Here is a 23471-nt window from a genome sequence, read left to right as displayed (position 1 = left end):
ACAACCTTGAGAGGATTGTCAAGCAACATCCATTCAAGAATCTGGGGGAGCTTCACAAGGAGTGGACCAAAGCTGGAGTCAGCACATCTAGAGCCACAATGCACACACAAATCCTAGACATGGGCTACAAAAGTCGCATTCCTCGTGTCAAGCCACTCCTGAACCAGAGAGAACGACAGAAGCGTCTTACCTGGACTAAGGAGAAAAAGGACTGGACTGTTTCTCAGATTAAATAAAAATTTTGCGTTTAATTTGGAAATCAAGGTTCCAGAGTCTGGAGGAAGAGTTGAGAGGCACAGAATCCATGATGCTTGAAGTCCAGTGTGAAGTTTCTACAGTCAGTGATGATGTGGGGAGCCATGTCATCTGCTGATGTTGCTCCACTATGTTTTCTGCAGTGCACAGTCAACACAGCTATCTACCAGGAAATTTTGGAGCGCTTCATGCTTCCTTCTGCTGACAAGCTTTATGGAGATGCTGATTTAATTTTCCAACAGGACTTGTTACCTGCCCACACTGCCAAAGGTACCAAAAGGACAATTCAAGAATTGTCCTTTCCGCTGGGTCCGAGTATGGTTGGTCCATTGCTCATGCTTGTGTTTGTGTTTGCCTCCAGTGTTCACTTCCCTTAGTTTCAGTTCATTAAAACTTCTTGATATTCTGCATCCCTGGTTCCAAATTCTGCATTTGGGTCCTCACCTCCACCACCCTCATGACAATTACAGCTGGTACTTCTTGTGAAACCATAAATAATGGTTATGATGATGATCCTGAAGTCTTTTTCTCAGTTGCTGCCTTTTTGGATCCTATCAGGTGATGACTTATATACTCAGACGGATTACTTTGATTCATCTGCACTTGACCGTCAAAAATTAGTTTTACACTTGTTTTTTTTAAACTTTGTAGGAACACTGTCCCACTCAATGTGTTTTAAGCTACTTTTTAAAATATATGTATCAATTTACTAATGAATGATTTATTACTTAATAACACAATGAATCGCCACCAAGAAATCTAACATTGATCTTTACTTTTCACGTTTTCCAACACAGAGGGTGTTGGTGAAAGTTGAAGCAAAACTCTAACCTGGAGGTGATCAGCATTTTTCTGTCTTCACTTTTAGCAAGTCATTTGATGCATGCATTATTGCTTAGTGTACCAAACTGCTGTTAGATCTATGTTTTTATCTAAGCTTCTCAATATCACATAAGGAAAACACAGAGGCGGACAAAGTAGGTCAAAGTATCGATGGGCTCATCTTAGGACTGACCTTGCTGTAATTTTTTTCTGGAATAACAACCAGAAGGAGGAGAGGAAGAGGAGAAGGAAGAGTTTTAATGCAATGAAGACAACACCTGATGTAAATGTGTGATCTTGATAAAGACGAACCCAGACAGACCACATTCCACATATTAGTAAATAAGAGTAGCCTAACAAACTGTAGAGCTTTGAAACTCACATATCATGCTAATACGTGAGGTACATGTATCAAACTTACCATGATCAGACTTTACACACAGTCATTAACACATGAGAAATACAATTTTAACTCCACTTCTTTGTACTTCAGCACAAACAGACTGAAACACTGCCAAATACTCTGTAAACAAATAGAAGTCACTCTTCTTAAATGAGTTTATGGAGTTAATAAAGAATGTTTTAATCAGTGGAGTAGCTCTTAATATTCCTAAAGTACAGATCTCAAATACTGTATTGCCATGAAAAAAACCCCATAAAGTTTTGGATGTGAAGATGTGCAAACAGTTTCATTGTATTGTGTAATCTAACTCATGGTCTGTGGAGCTGCACAGAACTCACTCTTACATATAGGTAACCTGCAAATGCCTCTGGAGCACAAAGTGCTTAAAAATCTCACTGTAGACTTTGGTCTAAAGGTGTCAGAAAACACAATATGTTGCATTTGTTTTATAAAGGGCTGCAGAGTAGTATTTCTGGTCAGTGTGCTTTTGCTAAATTGGTAGCAGGTGGCCACATGTAATTAATCACGCTTCATTTACATCACATACATATGCTGTTTGAACCTGGGGAGAGATGACAGAGGGACAAAGTTAGTAAAAGGCAATTCATTCTGCAATGCCATAATAAAGACTGTGCTTTTGTGGAAAACCTTGGGACCTTGCATGTGGGTGGCATTTTGTTTTTTTTGTTTTTTTTCTCAACACAAACCATAAATCTAATCATTGCTGCAGTAAAGCTACACTCCTTCACGGTCAGGAAAATCCTTGATGGCAATAGCCTCTTTTGCTATGACAATGCTTCCTGTCATGCAGCAAACTTAAAGATCTGCTGTATCTTTTTGCCTGATATAACAAGACCAATTCATAGGCTTATGGCTTCCATGCCACCACAGGTCTAAGCTGTTTTCATGGGATAAGGCGATTATACAAGAACTGGCAAGTCTTTTTAAATATAGTGGCTGATCAGTGCATATGCTATTGCTATATTGAGAATAAGTCCCAGATTTAGATGTTTCAAATAAACTTAAATAAAATGAATTTGACAAGTTATCACTGTAGAGATGTGGAGTGTTTGACCTTCACAGACTTTGCATTTTCAACAAAGTGTCGCCATAAGACATTCAATTGGAAATAAAGTGGCCTGCTTATGTTATCTGTTGCTCCCTCTGAGTCACCCAAGCACTGTATCAACGTATGAATCATAAAACTGACCAGAAGTTTGGCTGTGCATGCAGATAGGTTTTCTCAAGGAATTGAGACTTTTGTCCAAGCACAAATGAACAAAGAATAATATGGAAAGACAGGAACTGAAATTGTGCAGGAGCCAGTTGGGGCTCAAGCCAGGCATGTGTTCATTGTGCCACAGGCACAAGCCATCTAGCTGTGCTCTCAATCACGCATCTACTGCATACTATTCCCTTGACTAAGCTCACGGGTATTTCCATTTTAAGCACATTCCATTTTAATGTCTGAAGTCCTATAAATTTTTTTGAGATTTTCATCCTTGTGGAAACTTCTAATTTCCAGAAAAATGTACAATTAGACACGCACATACACACAGCCAACAGTAGCAAAATAACGTACCAAGTCAAGCCATATACACTCAGAGTAGGAAGGTCCTGACACCGTGATCTCTCATTAAAACTCACACTCAGAGCTTCATTTAAAAAACTACTGAGAGTGTCTTACCGTCACGGTTGTGTACAGCGATGTTATGCTCATTATCAGAGAAAGGACATCAAAGCAGATGGGCGAGCATATCAGAGCCTGGAATGGCTGCAGCAAATTATGTGTAGCCAAGATAAAACCAGCCATTTGAGGTTTGGCCAAGAAGAAAAGGCAGAGAGCTGGATCAACAGTATATTCAAGATAAAAGCCGTTTGACATCTGTCAAAGGAGCATGCTGAGAGATGCACTAACTTCTGCGTACAAAAGTAACACTGTTTAGACGAGGGAATACTGAAGACAAAAGAATAAACTGCTTAAACCCCAAATCTCTATGTGGAATTTGTTGTGATGTCTGTGGTTAAATGAGACTGATGAGAAATTTCTTTTCAGTGATAAATTCAGTAAATGAGCACAGGTGATTTCTAGATAAATCTGTAACAGTTGTTTTAAACAAGCTGATTAAGAAATAACACTAACCAAATGTAGCTGACTGATGCCTATGAAGATCATGTAACCGGATACAATGTGATCTCAGGAACAGAATCATGCAATCTCTCGTGTGACAATAACTCTGCTGGCACTAATGCACATAATAACATGCAAACCCAAGAAATTTGGTATTTGTGAGCTACCATCCTGCAGGTTTTAGTGCTTCCCTGCTGTGACATACTTGACCCAAATCGATGGTTCATTAACTGACAGGTGCAGAAGATGGAGAACCTTTTCATTTGAATCAAATGTGTTGAAGCAGGGAAACACTAAAACTCGCAGGATGGTAGCTCACAAGGACCGGAGTTGGAGACCCCTGCTGGGGTTTTGTTTCTGAAATATCAATGATGTTGGATCTAGCAATACATCTGCTTCAACTGCTGATGTGTTTTAATACTGTGGAGTGCAATGGGAACTCAGATTTGGAGAAAATATTGCCAGTATTTTTTGTTTATAAATATTTAATATTTTTCCTATTAAAAAGGTTAAAACTTAATAGAAAGAAAGCCACGTTTTTATCGTTTTAGCAGTGGTGTATTCATGCAACACAAAAACTGATAGTCATGATTTTAAATGATTCATCTTAAAGGGCAGGAAAAAGTTAACAGATGTATGAAACTAACAGTAAACTTTGCATTACTTAATTTTTTAGAAAGGTAACATTATGAAACTTATATATGAAAGAATTGGAGCACATTATTGCCACAAAATGTCTGTACTGAACATTTTTTCCACCTTGGTTTTTGCAAAGGTGACGCCAAGACGTTTAACTTGATCTTTAAAAGGGTTGCTTTCACCAATTTGTTCATCAAAATGACAATAAAAGAAAGCTACTTATCGATTCAGATATAGTTGTGACCTCTTACCTCATTAAGTCAGTGTTTGTAACCAAATGAAATTGAACTTTATCCTGATTAGCACCACAGAAAATTAATGCTGTTAAGAAAAATATAATAATAGAATGTAGTTTCACCATCAGTTACCTCATGAAGGGGAAAGGGCAGAAGCGTCTCTGTGGAGTTAATTAAAAAATCTCTGCAGCCACTATTGGCAATTTGTCATTACGTATAAGTAATGGGTTGGCGAGACAGCTGCACATATGACCACTGTTGTAACAAATAGACCAGTTTCAAATCATGTAGCTGGACTCAGGTGATGTCTCTTTCAATTAAACATCATAGATTCATCAGTGCTTTTAATAATAGTCGAAGAATTAATAGGACTTTAATGGTTCTTTGAAAATTAGCTATTTTAACTTCCATCCTTTGCGCGGAGCCCTCAATGAGGAAATTAATTGAAATCTTCTAAGAACCCACATTTACATGGTGTTCTGTGACAGTGGTAAATTGGTCTATTTTATATTCAGAGAGTATGTGAAAATAGAAACTACTGTATGACTAATGTAGTCACATATCATCCAATTAACACATTATTTTTTTAGAGTTGTGTTGTGTTTACAACACTTTACTACCCCTAAGCCCCCCCACTCATGGACAAATGAACTGTCTTTAAGCCTCAGAACCTCTTTGAAGCTCATGCATTGATTTCCATGACAGAGTATGTTTGTTTTAAAGGTTTGAATGTAACGGCCTAAGCTTTCTTTTACCCTCATTTAATATATACAAGAATTTACAAAATTCTCAAACTCTTTGCTTTAGTATTATGTATCACAAATGATGAAATCCATATATTTCTTTAGCTATTTGTCAAAAATAGCATTTTAGTTACTTTTTATACTCAGTGTTATCTCAGATCCATTTCAATTAATCAGGTTCTGAGTTGTTTTTCTTTTCAGTGACATGCAACCTTTGCAGTCTTTCTCCATTATATCCTAACTTTTAGACTGTAAGACGTGAAATATGGATGTCTGTAGTATCTTATATTAAGTTTTTGATCTGTTTTAGATAAAGCCAAACTCCTCTTTTGGAAGTGGGGTACTATGTGATAATATGTGTAGAATCCCCAACTTCCTGTACCTCAAGAGAATATCAAAGCTTACTTTGGTATCCATCAGCACATTTTGATTTTTCTGGTGTTTGTCAAGGGTACAGAAAAGAGGACACAGTTTTAATATTTTATACTTCTTTATATTTCTCGAGCATTTTACTTAAAAATCATCATAATGTATGCAAATCAGAACCACACACTTTATTAGTATTTGACAGTAACCAAATAATGATGGAAAGGGTGTACTGAATTGCAATTTCTTGAAGAATTTTAAGTATATTTTCCTCATACTGACTCCAGACACTTTTAAGCTATTTCATTAGTTTCACAGCGATGTATAGAAATTATTCCACTCTTTATATAAAAACAAAATGTAGGTTTTGTTACATTCCCTATAGCTCCTCTCTGCTTCCATGAAATGCAACATTGAAATGGATTTCCAGGCAATAATGCAATCCTAATAATAGTTTATTAGTACGCCATATGATTAAAATTAAATTACATTGATCTGTTTTCTGCAAAAGACACACATGAAGCCTGCAATTAGGTCAGAGCCACTGAAAACACCGCATTCCTTACAGTGTGATTTCCTTTGCAGGGCTGGGGAGTGTATTCACTCTATTCTATGCAAGAGGAGGGAGCACTGCTGCACTATGGACCAATACACTGATGTGCATGGTCCAGCGCTGTGTCCATTCAAAGTGTCATCTAAGTCTGAGTCATTGCGGGCTCTGATCTCTGTAATCTAAAGGATGAACAACGGAGTTAAATGTAAGTGTTGACTGCTGAGAAATTTTTTATTTAACTAAGTGACAGTGATGATTCAGTTTGACTTACAAAACACTGATCAGCGACACGGCACGATTTCAACATTCAGAAACTTAATACGTGTATGTTTGCACCAAAACTGACTTAACCGTGACGCTTATGACATCAGCCTAACCACCAGGCACGTCATCGTGCGTCGTGAGTCTATTTTTTACACTAAAAGACTATTTTTGAACAGGAGTGCGCCCGTGAAGTTTAGATAGGAGGGAAACACACTGAACCTTAGGTAGCTGGGAGCATTATGTGGCTTGCTTTCACGTCTTTGTACAAAGCTGTCCATCATAGTGCGCAATTGCGCAGCAAGGAAGCCTTGAGCTGTGATACCAGTGTCATGACCAGGGGTGGGGTGGTGGGGGGGTGGGGGGTCGACGACCGCAGCGCCTCAAGAAAACAAGCTTTCTGCTGTGACACCATTCCAGGAAAACAGACTTCCAGATTCCTTCGCGTAATCACAACAACGAGCTGTAATTAATCAACGCTTTTTGAAGGATCACTTCGTTTGTTGAGGAGGTTTGAATCCTGGAAGGGGTAAGCATGATTTGGACTCAAAACTCATTGTGACTGCAACGCACGATGGCAGTTTGCAACAGGACTGTGGATGTTTTCTCTACAAGTCTGGATATTTAAGAGGAGGCACCATGGACGCAGCGGACGTAGTTGCTTCGGCGTTGATTTTGGGGATTATTGTCGTTTCGCTGCTGTCCAATGTCGTGGTGCTGATCTGCTTTCTGTACAACCCGGAGATCCGCAAACAGGTACCCGGTCTTTTTATTCTAAACTTGACGTTTTGCAACCTGTTGCTAAGCGTATCCAACATGCCACTAACTCTGGTCGGGCTTATCACCACCGGGTACCCTGGAGGCAGCGGCCTCTGTCAAATTGTTGGTTTCCTCGACACTTTTCTCACCACTAATTCCATGCTAAGCATGGCAGCTCTCAGCATCGATAGATGGGTGGCGGTTGTGTTTCCCCTGAGCTACCACTCAAGAATACGACACCGGGATGCAGTGTTGGCGCTTGGATACACGTGGATACATTCACTTTGCTTTTCCACTGTGGCCACCTGGCGCTCCTGGGTCGGTTATCATCACCTTTACGCATCATGCACTCTTTGCAACGTGAGGGCGAAGGGATCTGGGACGCAGTTCATCGTTTTCTCTGTGGCTTTGCACTCTCTCACATTCCTCCTCACACTGGTTGTGATGTGTGTAACGTATCTAAAAGTGCTCAAAGTTGCAAGGTTTCACTGTAAACGCATCGACGTGATCACAATGCAAACCCTGGTGCTTCTGGTGGATATTCATCCCAGGTAAACATCCATCATAGACATATCAATCTAATCCATTTTCTTTTGATTCATTCACTCTCAGTTTAATGTTTGAGTGGTTTTTCTTTATTGTATTTTGTTATTTGTTCAGCATGTCAGTGGGACCATTAATGATTCACCCATAAAGCACAAACAAAGAAGAAACGACAGGTCCAGGCAATCAATAGGATTTTCTATTTTTTGCTCTCCATACTGTACTTTGTGGATAATAATAATAATAATAATAATAATAATAATAATAATAATAATAATAATAATAAACAATAATGATCATTTTCATATTCTTTTTTAATCATTATCATTTTTATAATCGAAGCATCTCCTTGTTTATGCTTGGAAGTTTCAGATTTTATGTGTGTGACATAATTCCCAAAAAGATCTGTTTTTCCCACATTTATGTGGCAGATTGTTGGATTTAAGCTATTTTGATATCTCATCAACTCTGCAATTTAAATCATTCTCAGTCTGTGCAGTGTGAGAATTCTCAAACGTAATTATCTGAGATTAGAGCACGGTCGACTGCCTTCTTTGTGTCCATCCCACATGTTTTTTTCCTCAGATTCCTCCATCACATCTAAATGTCTCTGATCATGCCTCTGGGAAGATAATGATACCTGTGTGCTTTGTCAGTGTACGCCAGAAATGCTTGGATGAGCAGAAGCGGAGGAGGCAGAGGGCCACCAAGAAGATCAGTACATTCATCGGCACATTTGTGGTGTGTTTCACACCTTATGTCATCACTAGGTGAGTTGAGATCTATAACGTTGTATATGGGTTTTTGTGTGGGTGAGTGTGGAAATGTGTCTCCAATTTTATAATTTATGCACATCATTTGAATGTAAGATTTTCATTATCTTTGTTTGCTTGTGTATTGCTTGTTTCAAGGACAAAATTTGAGAAATTGTGAACACAGCATCCCTGAGACAGTAAAGTTGAATAGAATATGTATTTACAGAAAGAAAATGTAATTGTTTGGACATTATTGTCCTTGCTCTCTTGTCAAGAATCCATTTAACTGTTTGTTTCTGAATTTTTACATCTTAATGCAGTAATACTAATGATGCCAGTGATTCAGAAACAAGATCAGAAACACACTTGTCATCGTTATCACAAAGTTCAATAACAGAGATGTGTTTATGAATTACTTAATAAATGCAGTTTTAATCAACACAAAAAACTAACTAATGAAAAAAAAGAGACAAAAACCATTTTACATCCACAAAAACTCAATAATGACATTTAAGTGGAATGAAATAAGGATATCCCCACCATATCATAGCACCCAGAGAGTTTCATCATGCTTCAGATGTCTTCCACTCCAGTTGCATTGATATAAGAAATAGCCCAGCGGCTGCAATTTGCCTTTTGGACTGTCAGTGACTTTTTCTTCCCATTTGTGCTTTATTTGAGGTAGAATCGTAGAGCTCTTCTCTCCAGGGCCAATAAGCCCTCACTGGTGTGTTCTGTCCAAATGTTTGGCCTACAGCAAGGCAGCAAGCGACCCATTTGTCTACTCCCTCCTGCGTCACCAGTACAGGAAAACCTGCAGCCTTCTGGCCAACAAAGTCCTCAGGAGGAGTCCGCTCAACTCTTCCTCTCTCCGGACAGAGAGCACTGCAAGGGTGTGTGCAAACAACTCCAACACAACCAACAACACCCAACCACCAACTGACAAACAGCTCGGACAGTGAATGTTGTCAAGTTCAAAGACAATTATGACATTTTAGATGTCTTGGATGTGACATCTTACTCTGAAGTTCACACTTATGAGAAGAAGGGTATGACAGAGGACTGACCTCTGTGATTTGGTCAAATTATAGCTAATGGGGTTGCCACTTAACTGAAGCATAAGGGTGACAATATTTTATCATCTTCTGTCAACAAAGACCATGAAAAGGTCAAAACCAACTCTGTGTTAATGTGTTTCTTCATAGTGTCTACTCCACAAGCTTTCACTCGGCTGAATACTCAACTGTTCCTGCCAAGGGCATAACATCTGAAAATAGGTCACAAATAAACACTTTGCATTGTAAAGGCTGAATAATCTCCTCAAACAGCTGCGTTCTGCAGTGTTTTGGATGACAACTTTCGGTAGCAAGAAATAAAACCACTAAGCTCGCGCTCATGGTAACAAAGAAGCATACCCCCACTACATATGATGACTTTTCATACTTTTTGTTGTCAGTGGGATCAATTGATTAAAAAATATAGGATATCAGTAGCCTTATCCTTGAATGATGAGTGGGACAGCCACTTTTGCAGTTTGTGTATGGAGGTCTTACTGGCATTAAGTTAGGCTGGTTTGTAGCATCTGTGACAAATGGACTGTCTGTCATAAAATGTAGAGGTTACCACTTTGGTCATTTTGGTAATAAAAGTGTAATATGCAGGGCGTATTTATCACTGAATCTCCAAAATTCAGTACACAGAAGTAAGCTGTCAGGAGTATTTTTATACATCAAACTGGTATATTTATAAAACATTGTAAAAATAAATGAATACAAATTAGTCCTTTTAAATGTATTATGTGCTATACCGTACCCAAACAGGATGGCTGCTTTTTCTCTTCAAAGTTAAAGCATAGCATCTGACCTCAGTGATAATTATCAAGCTGGGGAACATACTGTACATGTTTATGAAGTTATTTTAAACAGAAAATCATTTTGATTCAAGTGCAGCGGTGGTATTGTGCATTTGAGCAGTACGCAATGGTTTTTAATGAAATTGCTATACTGTGTGTTGTAACTGTGAGGTCTGAGTTATTAAGTGCCTTTTAGACTATGAACTTTGGTTCATAATACGCAACAAAGGAAACTGCTCCAACTGTCATATTCACAGTATTTTGTGCAATGGATAAATGTAAAGATAAAACCAATTTGCTTTCAATATCATATTTTGTTTAGCCACCTTATTGTTTCAGACACAAATGGGTGAAATATTATTTGAATGTGGTAGCAACTGTTCGGTAATAACTAGGGAACTAACATTTCAACTCATGTCACATGATGGGCTGTCCAATATCCGTGTTGTAAAAAGGCACAAATTCTATTTATTTATTTTTTTGTCTGAATGTTTCTGATTTAATACGTTTGTGATGACAATTAAATAAATGCTGTGCATTTTGAAATTTTAAAAGATCACCATTTCTCTTTTTTATTTATCCGTATCTATTCATTTGTACATCACTTAAAATGATGCAAAGACAGATTATTTTATATTACAGCATTGGTTTGCAAATGCCCAAGTTTGCCAAAAACCTTATTTCCTCCCACGCTGATTCACTTAAAGAGAGAAAAATAATTAAATAAGTGCTGCTGTAAATGTGGAGGCAGAACAAAGACTTTTTAAAACATCATCAGGATTCAAAGTTAAAGGGTTTTAATTGCAGAGGAGCAAGAGGGAGAAAGATTGGAATAAAGGAAGCTCAGAAAACGAGACAATAGTAGACATCAGTTCAGGCAGGGGTGGAAATACAACATCAGTATGATCTATTCTCCTCACCCTCACCATAAACCAAATGACATCAAATCAAACCATAAGGCAATCATGACTTTTCATCCATCCCTCCTGCCTCCAGTAATTTCACTGATCTCAAAAGATAGAAAAAGAAGCTTTCTGTTTCACTGTAGCGCACACCAACCATATGCAATTAGTAGAAAGTGTTCAGAAAGTTCAGAAGGATTCCCAGTCGGGAAGCTTGCATACCACATCTCTGTCTGAGGCTCAGTGAGTGGGTGAGAGGCAGACACCAACCTGCATACACAAATGTGCATAGACCTTGTGATTAAGCCATGGTGCGTAGGAAGTACAAAAACGGCAAGGAGGAAGGAAACGAAGATGAGTGCAGCGGTTGACTTCATGCCATCCCAAAATCAGCATTCTGCCAGTATGACAGAGTAAAAACATCATGTCATCTAAGGCTCACAATGAGCTTTAAATACAGAATTTTGCAGATAGGCAGGATTTATTAAAGAGATTCCTTCAGATTTTTCTTTATAAAATAAATCACGCCATCTTACGATCAGTCTGCAGCCTCTGGCTCCTCATCATTTACTGACTTTAATCAAATGCAGAAAGACATGCAATTAGTTATAATGTGGCATCAAGGGCACAACTGGTTGAAGCTCAAAATACAACTTCAGACCATGTTTCTGCTGCACATTTAAACATCCGACTTAGATAATAAATACTCAAGAGAATTATTAAGAAAGAAACCAATGCTAGCGGGTCATTTTCTAGAAAATGCTTTCAAATGATTCTTTTTAAATAAATTGGCTGTCAAACCTCCAAAACATCCACAGTAATTGGAGTCATCCGTGTGCAGCTATTTCTTCTAATCAGTGGTGGCGACATTGAACTGGACATGTTATGAATTATTACGAAGCACCACAAATCACTTGATCATAGCAACAAACATGAAATTATTATTAAGAATTCTGTATGCCTTTGCATTATATCATTTCTCGCTTTGTCCAAAGTTTTGTCTCAGTCTCAACTTCTAAACTTTTCTTTAACAGCCAGATATCATCCGGTGAACTTAATGGAGCGACTATGTCATATAATGTGAGTCATGGGAACCTGAATACAAATGTCATAGTTCTCCCCATGCCCTCGAGTAAACAGCCTGTACTGCTTACAGAACTAATAAAAAAGTACCATCTATTTCTGTCCAGGAATGCTGTATTTGTTTTTGCTGCAGGCAGTAACATGCAGTGTTTTCTCTCTCTCTCTCTCTCTCTCTCTCTCTCTCACTGTCTGGTCTAAAGGGCATTTTCGGCGATGTTTAAAGGCTATCATTACCTTGAAGAAAAACCCTCTTGTAATAAACAGTTATGGTTCTTCTGTAGCACTTCAGACAAATATTCTTAAATCTTATGCTTGTAATCTGATCAATTTGTAACATCAGAAAAAACACACCTAATGACTCTTTCGCTAATCTTAAGAGGGGATGTGGAAGCTTTTTTTTATATCATATGCAGTCCAGCATCAGGACAAAGTCTAAACCAAGTGTCAGTGTCTGCTGCGAAAAATGTCAAGCAAATATTGCACTGATACCATTACAAGATCTTGTCAAGCCATCTCTTCAGCAGATAAACACCGCTTGTGTATGTATATGTATCAGTCTGTTTGAACAGCTGCTAGACAATAGCATTCACTGACTGCAACTGCAAGAAAATCCTTTTTAAATTAACCAAGTATCAATATTATATGAATAACCTTTTGAGTGACTACTTTAATACTGATTTGACTTTTCTAAGCTTCACACACACCGGCGTCTCTCTTGGACCACATTCTTGAAGATCCAAAGTAATAATAGAATTAATCAATTTAACTGAGTTTGGACTTTATTTCATTTCATTAGATGTTCAAGTTTCCTGCTACAGTATGAGAAATATTTCTCCAGCAGCTGATCTGTAAAAGTCAGCCTGTATCTTCTGTTCCTCACGTCACAGCTTAAAGAGCTCAGCCTGAGTAAGTGTACTTGAGATGGAGGTCTTTTCCTAATTTGATTCCTGCTCTGACAGCATATTTCGGAATTTTGATGCAGCTGCAATGTATTATGGGAAAAATAAGTGCAAATTGACATACACTGATGATGAAAAAAGCTGCATGAAGGTACAGGAAAATAAATAATGAGCCCTTTTTCCTGCAGCCTCTTCTCAGTCAAACCAACAGCCAAGTAATGCTACTCTGAATCACACACACACACACACACACACACACACACACACACACACACACACACACACACACACACGGACACACACACACACGCACGCACAAGAAAACCTCCACAGGAGGGGTTTTAAAGCAATAATCTCAAATTAAAAGTGAGAAACCCTTATAAACTTAACTTCTCAAACCGAAAAAAACTTATTTTGTGTCCAAGAATGAAGAAAAAATTTCTTACAAGCGGAGTTAGTATCCAGCAATAATTAGAATTTGTCTCAGAATATTTAAAAACCTTCTCAAAGTGATGTTTTACAATGTGAAAATCATTTATATAAGTATCGTTTACATAAATCTAGCTCAGTCCACTTTCCTTTGGACATGTAGAGCATATGCAAAATAATCATTATTCTGAGATCATGTGTCCTCATATCGGCATAACAAGTCATTATTGTAACATGAATTGTTACAATTGTTATACAATGCTAGAATAATGAGACCGTAAGTCATTATTTTTAAATAGTTAAGTTGGTATTTTGAGACTGTGTGCCATTATCTCCCAGTTCCTAATAAAAAATGAAGAAAACTAGCATGTTAAAGTTCAGTGCGAATAATGAGCTCAGCTATTTATAGCTAGAAATTGGTTTGACAACTTGTTGCAAATGCTCTCTAAGTGTTCACGTAAAGCAACACTCAGAGATACCTTGTATTGCCACTTTCACCACATGAGTGTGTGTGTGTGTATTTGTGTGTTTGATGATTTTTACTGTGCCGGCTGTTCTGGGACCTTCTCTGCTGACAGTCAATAAGAAGTTGAGGTGTGTGGCTTTGCTCTTCTTTTTTACTCGTTGTCGCTGAGAGACAATAACAGAAATGTTTGTGAGAGTGTCTGATTTGGATGTAAAACAGCTGGTTTGTTAGGGAACTATACAGGATCAATCAGCATCTTTAACGTGTAGATTATCTTGAAAAATAACTGCACATATGAAACAAATTAAATCTTAACTTAAATATTTTTACACTTCTTCTGTTGATATCATTAAGCCATACTCAAGTTTTATTTAAGACAGAGCACATCAAGGTGTCATGAAGATACACTTCACGGCAGTATGATAAAAATAAAAATGCATTACAGGTTGTAACAAGGTGATTTTGTATTTAATCTAAACATTTTTAAAAATAAATCAAGTGCAACACTGATGCATTGTTTCAGGTGTATCAAGCCTGATTTTAACAGACCCCAATGAAGCTTTTAAAGCTGCCTGTGCTCTCTGCTTCTTTTCTGCCTTTAATGTCTCCAGTTAGCATGCTGACCATGTTTACTAGTCCTGCCAAGTATACAAAGCACATATTCAAGCTTCTGCCTTCCACTGCATCCATGCAGCTCTGATTGCAGACTCTCAACATGCAAATCCCTTAAAGGATTTTAAAAGCACTGTTTCTTTTGTTGTATGCTATAACTGAAGTTATTAATCCTATAATGACACTTTAAAAATACAATTATTCCAGGAAAACTGCTGTTTCCAATCACATGTCCGTCTATGGCAACTTATTTCCTCGATGTCAGATAAACACACCCTTGTATCATTGCCTTTTGTCAGTTTGCCACGGTAAATCTCTTGGATAAACCTCAAGCCACTAAGCTGATGCCATAAAATGCATCTGACAGGTATTTCTTTCTTTTTCATTACCTAGCTGTCAGCCACAGTGAAGGCTCTATGGGATAACAATGTGCCAAAGAGACCCCATCTGACATGTCACACCATCAAAATCCCATCGAACAATAATTGAGACCGAAGAGAGGCACTTCCTCATTGATGCAAGAAGAGCACATCATATTTGAGGTCATTTGTGCTTACAGAGGGTTAAGACACAAGATAAGATGCTTCTCGTGGATGGGTTATATTTACACAGATATGTTTCATGCCCTGAGCGGAAAAACACAAAGTTTCCACACATGCTGAAGGACGAGGTGACATTCAGGTACAACGGGATGTGATGGTAGCCCACTGACCGTGTATGCTGGTTTCTACCCCTGTTTTACTCAGTGAATAACCACAGTCTTGGGAGGAAAACTCACTGAGAAAGGACACTACCATTTGAAGAAGGTGAGAAAACCCTTTGGGAGGGATTGGGAATCTATCAGAAGAACAGAGAACAAAACAGATCTACACAATTATTGTTTCAGCCACCTAAGAGCCCTGGCTTAGAGAAAATCCATCCTCTCATTTCATTAGGAGAGACCTCAGCAGTGAAAAGAAGTGGAGACAAAGGGACCACTTTCTGAAAAACTGCGGTTACACATGAATAAGCCTCTCTCACAGAGGTCAAATGAACATGCAAACTGTGAAAAGGAGAATTGCTGTCAAGTGAAAACATTTGAGAACAATGACCGAGAAGGATCTGAAATTGCAAAAGATGGTGCAAAAACCAGAGAGCGTACAAGAAAAACAAGGATGATCATAAGAGAAATGTAAAGGCACTCAAAATTCTTGAGAGGAAGGTGTTGGGATGGTTTTCTTTGATCTTTTATTCAGTTTTATTGCAGAAACAGATTTTTCTGTTACCAAGAAATTATAGAAGACAGGTATATCATTCCATATTAGCTGAAATATTATTTCAGAGCATTCCTTAGGAGCGCTTCAGAAACTTGAGGTCCTGAGGTCATCAGCTGGTCATTAGGTTTCTACCGAGTTCTCCAATGTCCTCCTATTCTTCATACAAATGGAGATGAGGTAAGCTGGAATACACAAGTGCAACTTCCCGACTGTTACTGAATGCATGGCAAACAGTCAAGCTGCCCAATGTGCACCACAGACACTGAGCATGTGGTTACAGAGTATTTATCATGCATGCATTCATGTGTTTTTTTTTTGCTAACTGTTTAATACCTGCAACAACACAGAGGGTAACCTCCATTAGCATGCATGTGTGAATGTGTGCACATGTAAGTGGAAAAGTGCAACGAGAAGGAACTAAAAGGGAAAGAGGCTGGCTGGCACATTTTTATTGACAGGTTCAAGAGGAGACAGCATCTCCTGAAGGGGACCATGAGGGTTTCTTATCCATTTTAACTGGTTTACTGGTCATATTTCTCATCAGTGGGTGAAGAGAAACATGATCATTGTGTAATATGCTGGTATACTGGACAATTCAATGGAAAACAACACTGAGTTCCCCTCCCTGAGCCGTCACCTTATCGTGGTGGAGGGGTTTGTGCGTCCCGAAGATCCTAGCAGCTATGTTGTCGGGGGCTTTATGCCCCTGGTAGGGTCACCCATGGCACCCAACAGGTGTCTAGGGGAGGGACCAGACCAAGCACGGCTCATCGACCTCTATGATGACGACCAACCTGGGCATGAATGTTCCCTTGCCCGGACGCGGGTTACCGGGACCCCCCTCTGGAGCCAGGCCTGGAGGTGGGGTACGAGAGCGAGCCTCTGGTGGCCGGGCCTTCGCCCATGGGGCCCGGTCGGGCTCAGCCCGAAAGGGTTACATGGGCCCCATCTCCCGTGGGCTCACCATCTGCGGGAGGAGCCGTAGGGGTCAGGTGCAGTGTGAGCTGGGCGGCAGCAAGGGGCGGGGACCCTGGCGGTCCGATCCCCGGCTGCAGAAGCTGGCTCTAGGGACGTGGAACGTCACCTCTCTGGTGGGGAAGGAGCCTGAGCTTGTGCGCGAGGTTGAGCGGTTCCGGCTAGATATAGTTGGACTCACCTCGACGCATGGCTTGGGCTCTGGAACCAGTATCCTCGAAAGGGGCTGGACTTTCTTCCACTCTGGAGTTGCTCATGGTGGGAGGTGCCGAGCAGGTGTGGGCATTCTCATCAGCCCCCAGCTTGGTGCCTGCACGTTGGGGTTTACCCCGGTGGATGAAAGGGTAGTTTCCCTCCGCCTCTGGGTGGGGGGACGGGTCCTGACTGTTGTCTGTGCTTATGCGCCGAACAGCAGTTCAGAGTACCCACCCTTTCTGGAGTCCTTGGAGGGAGTGCTGGAGGGTGCTCCTTCTGGGGACTCTATTGTTCTGCTGGGGGACTTCATTGCTCACATGGGCAATGACAGTGAGACCTGGAGGGGAGTGATTGGGAGGCATGGTCCCCCCCCCTCTGAACCCAAATGGTGTTTTGTTATTGGACTTCTGTGCTCGTCATGGATTGTCCATAACGAACACCATGTTCCAACATAAGAGTGTCCATATGTACACCTGGCATCAGGATTCCCTGGGCCGCAGTTCGATGATCGATTTTGTAGTCGTATCGTCGGACCTGCGGCCACATGCCTTGGACACTCGGGTGAAGAGGGGGGCGGAGTTGTCAACTGATCACCACCTGGTGGTGAGTTGGCTCAGGTGGTGGGGGAGGAGGCCGGTCAGATCTGGCAGACCCAAACGTGTTGTGAGGGTCTGCTGGGAACGTCTGGCTGAGTCCCCTGTCGGAGTGAGCTTCAACTCCTACCTTCAGCAGAGCTTCGAACATGTCCCGAGTGAGGTGGGGGACATTGAGTCCGAATGGGCTGTGTTCCGTGCCTCTATTGCTGAGGCGGCCGGCCGGAGCTGTGGCTGCAAGGTCGTTGGTGCCTGTCGTGGCGGTAATCCCAGGACTCGTTGGTGGACACTAGCAGTGACGGATGCCGTCAAGCTGAAGAAAGAGTCCTATCGGGCCTTCTTGGCCTGTGGGACTCTGGAGGCAGCTGATGGGTCCACCATCCGGCGGCTCGGGAGGGGGAAGCAGTGCTCCATCAATACTGTGTATAGTGGAGGTGGGGAGCTGCTGACCTCAACTCGGGACGTAGTGGGTCAGTGGAAGGAATACTTCGAAGACCTCCTCAATCCTACCAACACGTCTTCCGATGAGGAAGCAGAGCTGGCAGACTCAGGGGTGGACTCTCCTATCTCTGGGGCTGAAGTCGCTGAGGTGGTCAAAAAGCTCCTTGGCGGCAAGGCCCCGGGGGTGGATGAGATCCGCCCGGAGTTCCTTAAGGCTCTGGATGCTGTGGGGCTGTCCTGGCTGACACGCCTCTGCAGCATTGCGTGGACATCAGGGGCAGTACCGCTGGATTGGCAGACTGGGGTGGTGGTCCCCCTTTTTAAGAAGGGGGACCGGAGGGTGTGTTCCAATTACATGGGAATCACACTCCTCAGCCTCCCTGGTAAGGTCTATTCAGGGGTCCTGGAGAGGAGGGTCCGCCGGATAGTCGAATCCCGGATTGAGGAGGAGCAGTGTGGTTTTCGTCCTGGTCGCGGAACAGTGGACCAGCTCTATACCCTCTTTGGGGTCCTGGAGGGGGCATGGGAGTTTGCCCAACCAGTCTACATGTGTTTTGTGGACCTGGAGAAGGCATTCGACCGTGTCCCCCGGGGGCTCTTGTGGGGGGTACTCCGGGAGTATGGGGTACCGGACCCCCTTGTAAGGGCTGTCCGGTCCCTGTAAGACAGGTGTCAGAGCTTGGTCCGCATTGCCGGTAGTAAGTCGGATTAGTTTCCGGTGAGGGTTGGACTCCGCCAAGGCTGCCCTTTATCACCGATTCTGTTCATAACATATATGGACAGAATTTCTAGGCGCAGCCGAGGTGTTGAGGGGATCCGACTTGGTGGCCTCAGGATTGGGTCCCTGCTTTTTGCGGATGACGTGGTCCTGTTGGCTTCATCTGGTCGTGATCTCCAGCTCTCGCTTGAGCGATTCGCGGCTGAGTGTGAAGCGGCTGGGATGAGAATCAGCACCTCCAAATCTGAGACCATGGTCCTAAGCCGGAATAGGGTGGATTGCCCTCTCCGGGTTGGGAGTGAGGTCCTGCCTCAAGTGGAGGAGTTTAAATATCTCGGGGTCTTGTTCACGAGTGAGGGAAGGATGGAGCGCGAAATCGACAGACGGATCGGTGCAGTGTCTGCAGTAATGCGGGCTCTGCGCCGGTCTGTTGTGGTAAAGAAGGAGCTGAGCCAGAAGGCGAAGCTCTCGATTTACCAGTCGATCTACGTTCCTACCCTCACCTATGGTCATGAGCTGTGGGTCGTGACCAAAAGAAGGAGATCTCGTATACAGGCGGCTGAAATGGGTTTCCTCCGCAGGGTGGCCGGGCTCTCCCTTAGAGATAGGGTGAGGAGCTCAGTCATCCGGGAGGGGCTCAGAGTAGAGCCGCTGCTCCTCCGCATCGAGAGGAACCAGTTGAGGTGGCTCGGGCATCTGGTCAGGATGCCTCCTGGACGCCTCCCTGGTGAGGTGTTCCAGGCACGTCCCTCGGGGAGGAGACCCCGGGGAAGACCCAGGACACGCTGGAGGGATTATATCTCTCGGCTGGCCTGGGAACGCCTCGGGATCCCCCCCCGCAGAGTTGGCAAATGTGGCTGGGGAGAGGGAAGTCTGGGCTTCCCTGCTTAGGCTGCTGCCCCCGCGACCCGACCCCGGATAAGCGGCAGAAGATGGATGGATGGATGGAACAACACTGAGTTTAAAAACAGGACAAGACAAAAGGAAAAACAATATGAGCTTGGAAGATTACATTTCTGTCAATTTATTTTATTTACATTCTTTAAAATATATACCAAATTAGAAAACAGTTGTTTACACGCTGCTTAGATTTTATTGTTCTTCTATTAGTTTTGACATAAAATGCTTGTTTTGCTTTTTTAAAGGAAGCAACAAAGACTTATTTCACAGCATTCAGAAGGATTACATATCGTGTTGTCACAGCATTTAACTTTAACATGACTATCTGTGACAAATGAGATGATTGAGTCAGAGGCACAGCAGCAGAGGAGCTCAGATAACAGCTGCAGATGTTGACTGGTACTGAGATGCTTCACACACACACACACAAAAAAAAAAAAAACAACACAAGGATTTACAGGAGATTGAATGTTTAAAAGCCACTGAATAAAACAATTGGAAAACTGTGCTCGACAAAACAGAGTCACGCTGGATGACTCAAAACATAGACGTACTCTGAATGTTTATGACTCAGAAGGATATGTGTTGCATTTCTGTCACGTTTCTGCCACACATGCTTCATCCTACTTGATTAAATCTTTTATTACAGACTGCTGCAAGGGAAAATGCTGTGGTATTTCAGGGAAGTGGAATTTGTTAAACCTCCATCAGTGTTGTGAGAACAAGCGTAGTCCATGGAGTCCATGAAAACAAAAGCAAAACAAGCAGCAGCTGTTTTTATTTCTCTCTCTGTTTGAAGCTAAATGTCAGCAGTGTTTTAGACAAAAGCTCCACAACAGAGCTTCCTTTGGCTCAACAGAATTGTCATTTTTATCTCTTCCTCTGATAAAAGAAATGGAGCGAATAAAATGAAAAGCAACAGCTTATAGAAGAAGACTTCAAATGCATGCATAGCTTGAATAATTTTTTTTTTTTTAAGATTTTTTTTATTGAAAATAAACTAGTACACAACTATACAAATATTGTAAGTGTAACAGCTCTTGTCAGATGATGTTTTTATCGAGTCTGCAAAGCATTCAAATCTGTCGTGTGGCTTTCCTCTTCAACCTCCAGAATAATATTAACCCAAAGTGAGAACAATGCATTTATTTTGGTTTGTTCAGATTAATTCAAATACAAATTGTAAATACTATGTCATTTCAATAAAATATGGATGGGATACGCAATAAAAACATTTTAAACCAGTGTTTTGAAAGTTTTTTTAGCCTTTGAAAATCAGTTACAGCTGCGAAACTTTTTTAAAGAATACTATAAAACCTTATACTCATAGTCAGAGACTTTCCTGCTATATGATCAATTCAAAATGGAGAGTTACCATCGCCCATTCCAAGAAAAGAAGTGGACTTGGGATGGTACATTCTGAAACATAACAAAGGTCCAGGGAGTGACGGCTTCCTGAGTGAGTGGTACAAAAAGAGGATTTTGCCCCAAACATTGCTGGAGTCCCTAAATTAAACCCTAAAGCTGTAAAAACCACCTTCATGGAGAGAGGCAGTGATGTTCAATTTTCCCCAAAGAAGGCAAAAATAAAAAGAACTCTGTGAATCCTATTGCCCAATTTCTATATTAAATATTAATTATAAACTGTGTACATCCATAATCTCAAAAAGAATAGAAAACATATTTTACTGAATTACTAGACTGGGTTTATAAAAGGAAGGCAAACACACCACTGCATCAGGCATATTCTGCACATGACACAACAAGTTAATAACCAACACCTGAGTGCAACCATGGTCAGTCTCGGTACTGTAAAGGCATTTGATAGGGTTAGCTGGTTTTTCTATTTCGAGGATTAAAGTTGCTGAGATTTAATGAATGATTTGTAAAATATATACTGGCTTTATTGTTGAATCAATCCAAATCAATTGCCATGGCAGATTAGATTAATCGAGTGAGAAATGAACATTGTATTCTATGTGTAAAACTAATCTTCCACAAGCTCTAAATGGTGAAGTGATTTTGGATGAAAGAGTATTTTATTATTTAGTATTTTCATCACACCAAATATCAAAAGTAAACAATTAAGAGTACAGCAGCATTGCTGGGAACAATGTAGGAACATGAGTACCAATCCCTCACAACAAAACCGCAACTTTTTCACAACTGAATTCTTAAGACTTTTAAGGACTTATTTGATCTCAAGATCCACAAGGATCCTAATATAGAGTTCTTCCGAGTGGTGACATATTTCAAACTGAAGACATTTATCTATTCAAAATGTTGATCCTATCATTAATCATAGGATTAATGATAGAAACCATTTATAAGAAAATGGTTGAGATGTGACCCTCCAAGCTGTGATCAGAAGAAGAACATTGTAGTGGAAGTGAACTCATTAGAAAAACTTATTATATATGATATAATATATATGATATATATATTATATCATATATAATATATATATATCATATATATATATTATATATGATTATATATGATTATATATATATATTATATATGATTATATACCTTACATACGTATATAACGTATGTAAGGTATTTCTGTATGTAACGTATGTAACGTATGTAATGTAACTTAATATATATAACACATTCTCTTTGGAGTAAAGGAGAAACCCACCCGAGACTTTGAGTTAAATGAACCAAGTACAGAAGTAACAGAAGGTGAAATTCCCACCTTTTAATGAGACCAGATTAACAAAATGGTGATACAGAAAACTCTTCAAAACTCTACAAAAACTCTGCCTGAAATGTCATTAGAATTTAAAATAATTTCTAAGAACAATAAATGAGGTACCAAGTGTTATAAGAAATAAAAGAAAAACATCACGATTCTGCTGTTAAAAGAGTATTGCATTATTTTGAGACAGAGACTTGGATCTACAAAAGGTTTGCATGTTCAAAAACGTGTTCAAACTCACTGAGCAAAAGAAAAAACAAAACAAAAACAACAACAGATATTAACTGATTTACTAACAGTGCCCACTGGAGATTCTCCCAAAGGTGCAAAATAGCACATCTGCAGCCAGTTGGCACAAATGAATATGCAATATAGAGCATTCACACATTATTTTACCTTCTGTTGGGAGGAGAAAATGGAAATGTAATAATTTCATAGTGTACATAAAGATTGCTTTCCACACTCTTGGCATCCAGTGCGAGCAGCAAAGTCAGAATTATATTGTACAGGGAAACATGTTTCTTGACTGTGCACATGACAATAAAGTTTGAATCAATCAATCAATCAATCAAAGATACTTTATTCATCCCCAGGGGAAATTCAAAGTTCAAGCCAGCTCGTCCAAGGTTAGCCATACAGACACGTAACATTAATGACAAAAGAAGAATACAGAACCAAGCTGAAACTTCGGGCACGTAGCCAGTTTATCACCGGCGCCGCCTTATAATCTTGAATTTCTCAAATCTCTTTAGTTCCCACAATATGATCTTTCCAACCTGAGAGCAATTTTGCTTATAAACTGTGCTTATATTAAATATGTCTGTTGCAGGAATGTGTTTTAGTCGTGAGTGTTGTACTAGCTTTCCAGGTGTTCCTTATTGTGCTGATGTGTGGGAGCCTCTTCCAGCCAATCAGGTCTGGGAGTGGCCTCGGACTTCAGGATCTGCATGTGTGGATCTTTGGGCCACCTGCCATTCACA

General features: G+C 40.6%; 1 protein-coding gene across 1 annotated transcript; it reads left to right on the top strand.

The window, feature by feature from the left end:
• Positions 1-7048: 7048 nt before the first annotated feature.
• LOC306762798 (G-protein coupled receptor 26-like) lies at positions 7049-9428 on the top strand (the record flags this gene model as incomplete). Its single annotated transcript, XM_079249413.1, has 3 exons — positions 7049-7719; positions 8368-8481; positions 9152-9428. The coding sequence occupies 3 exons, from the start codon at positions 7049-7051 to the stop codon at positions 9426-9428; spliced, it is 1062 nt and encodes a 353-aa protein (XP_079105539.1).
• Positions 9429-23471: the final 14043 nt, after the last annotated feature.

This window comes from Telmatherina bonti, assembly GCF_933228915.1.
Source record: "Telmatherina bonti genome assembly, chromosome: 11".
NCBI lineage: Eukaryota > Metazoa > Chordata > Actinopteri > Atheriniformes > Telmatherinidae > Telmatherina > Telmatherina bonti.
This window is presented reverse-complemented; position numbering and strand designations above follow the sequence as displayed.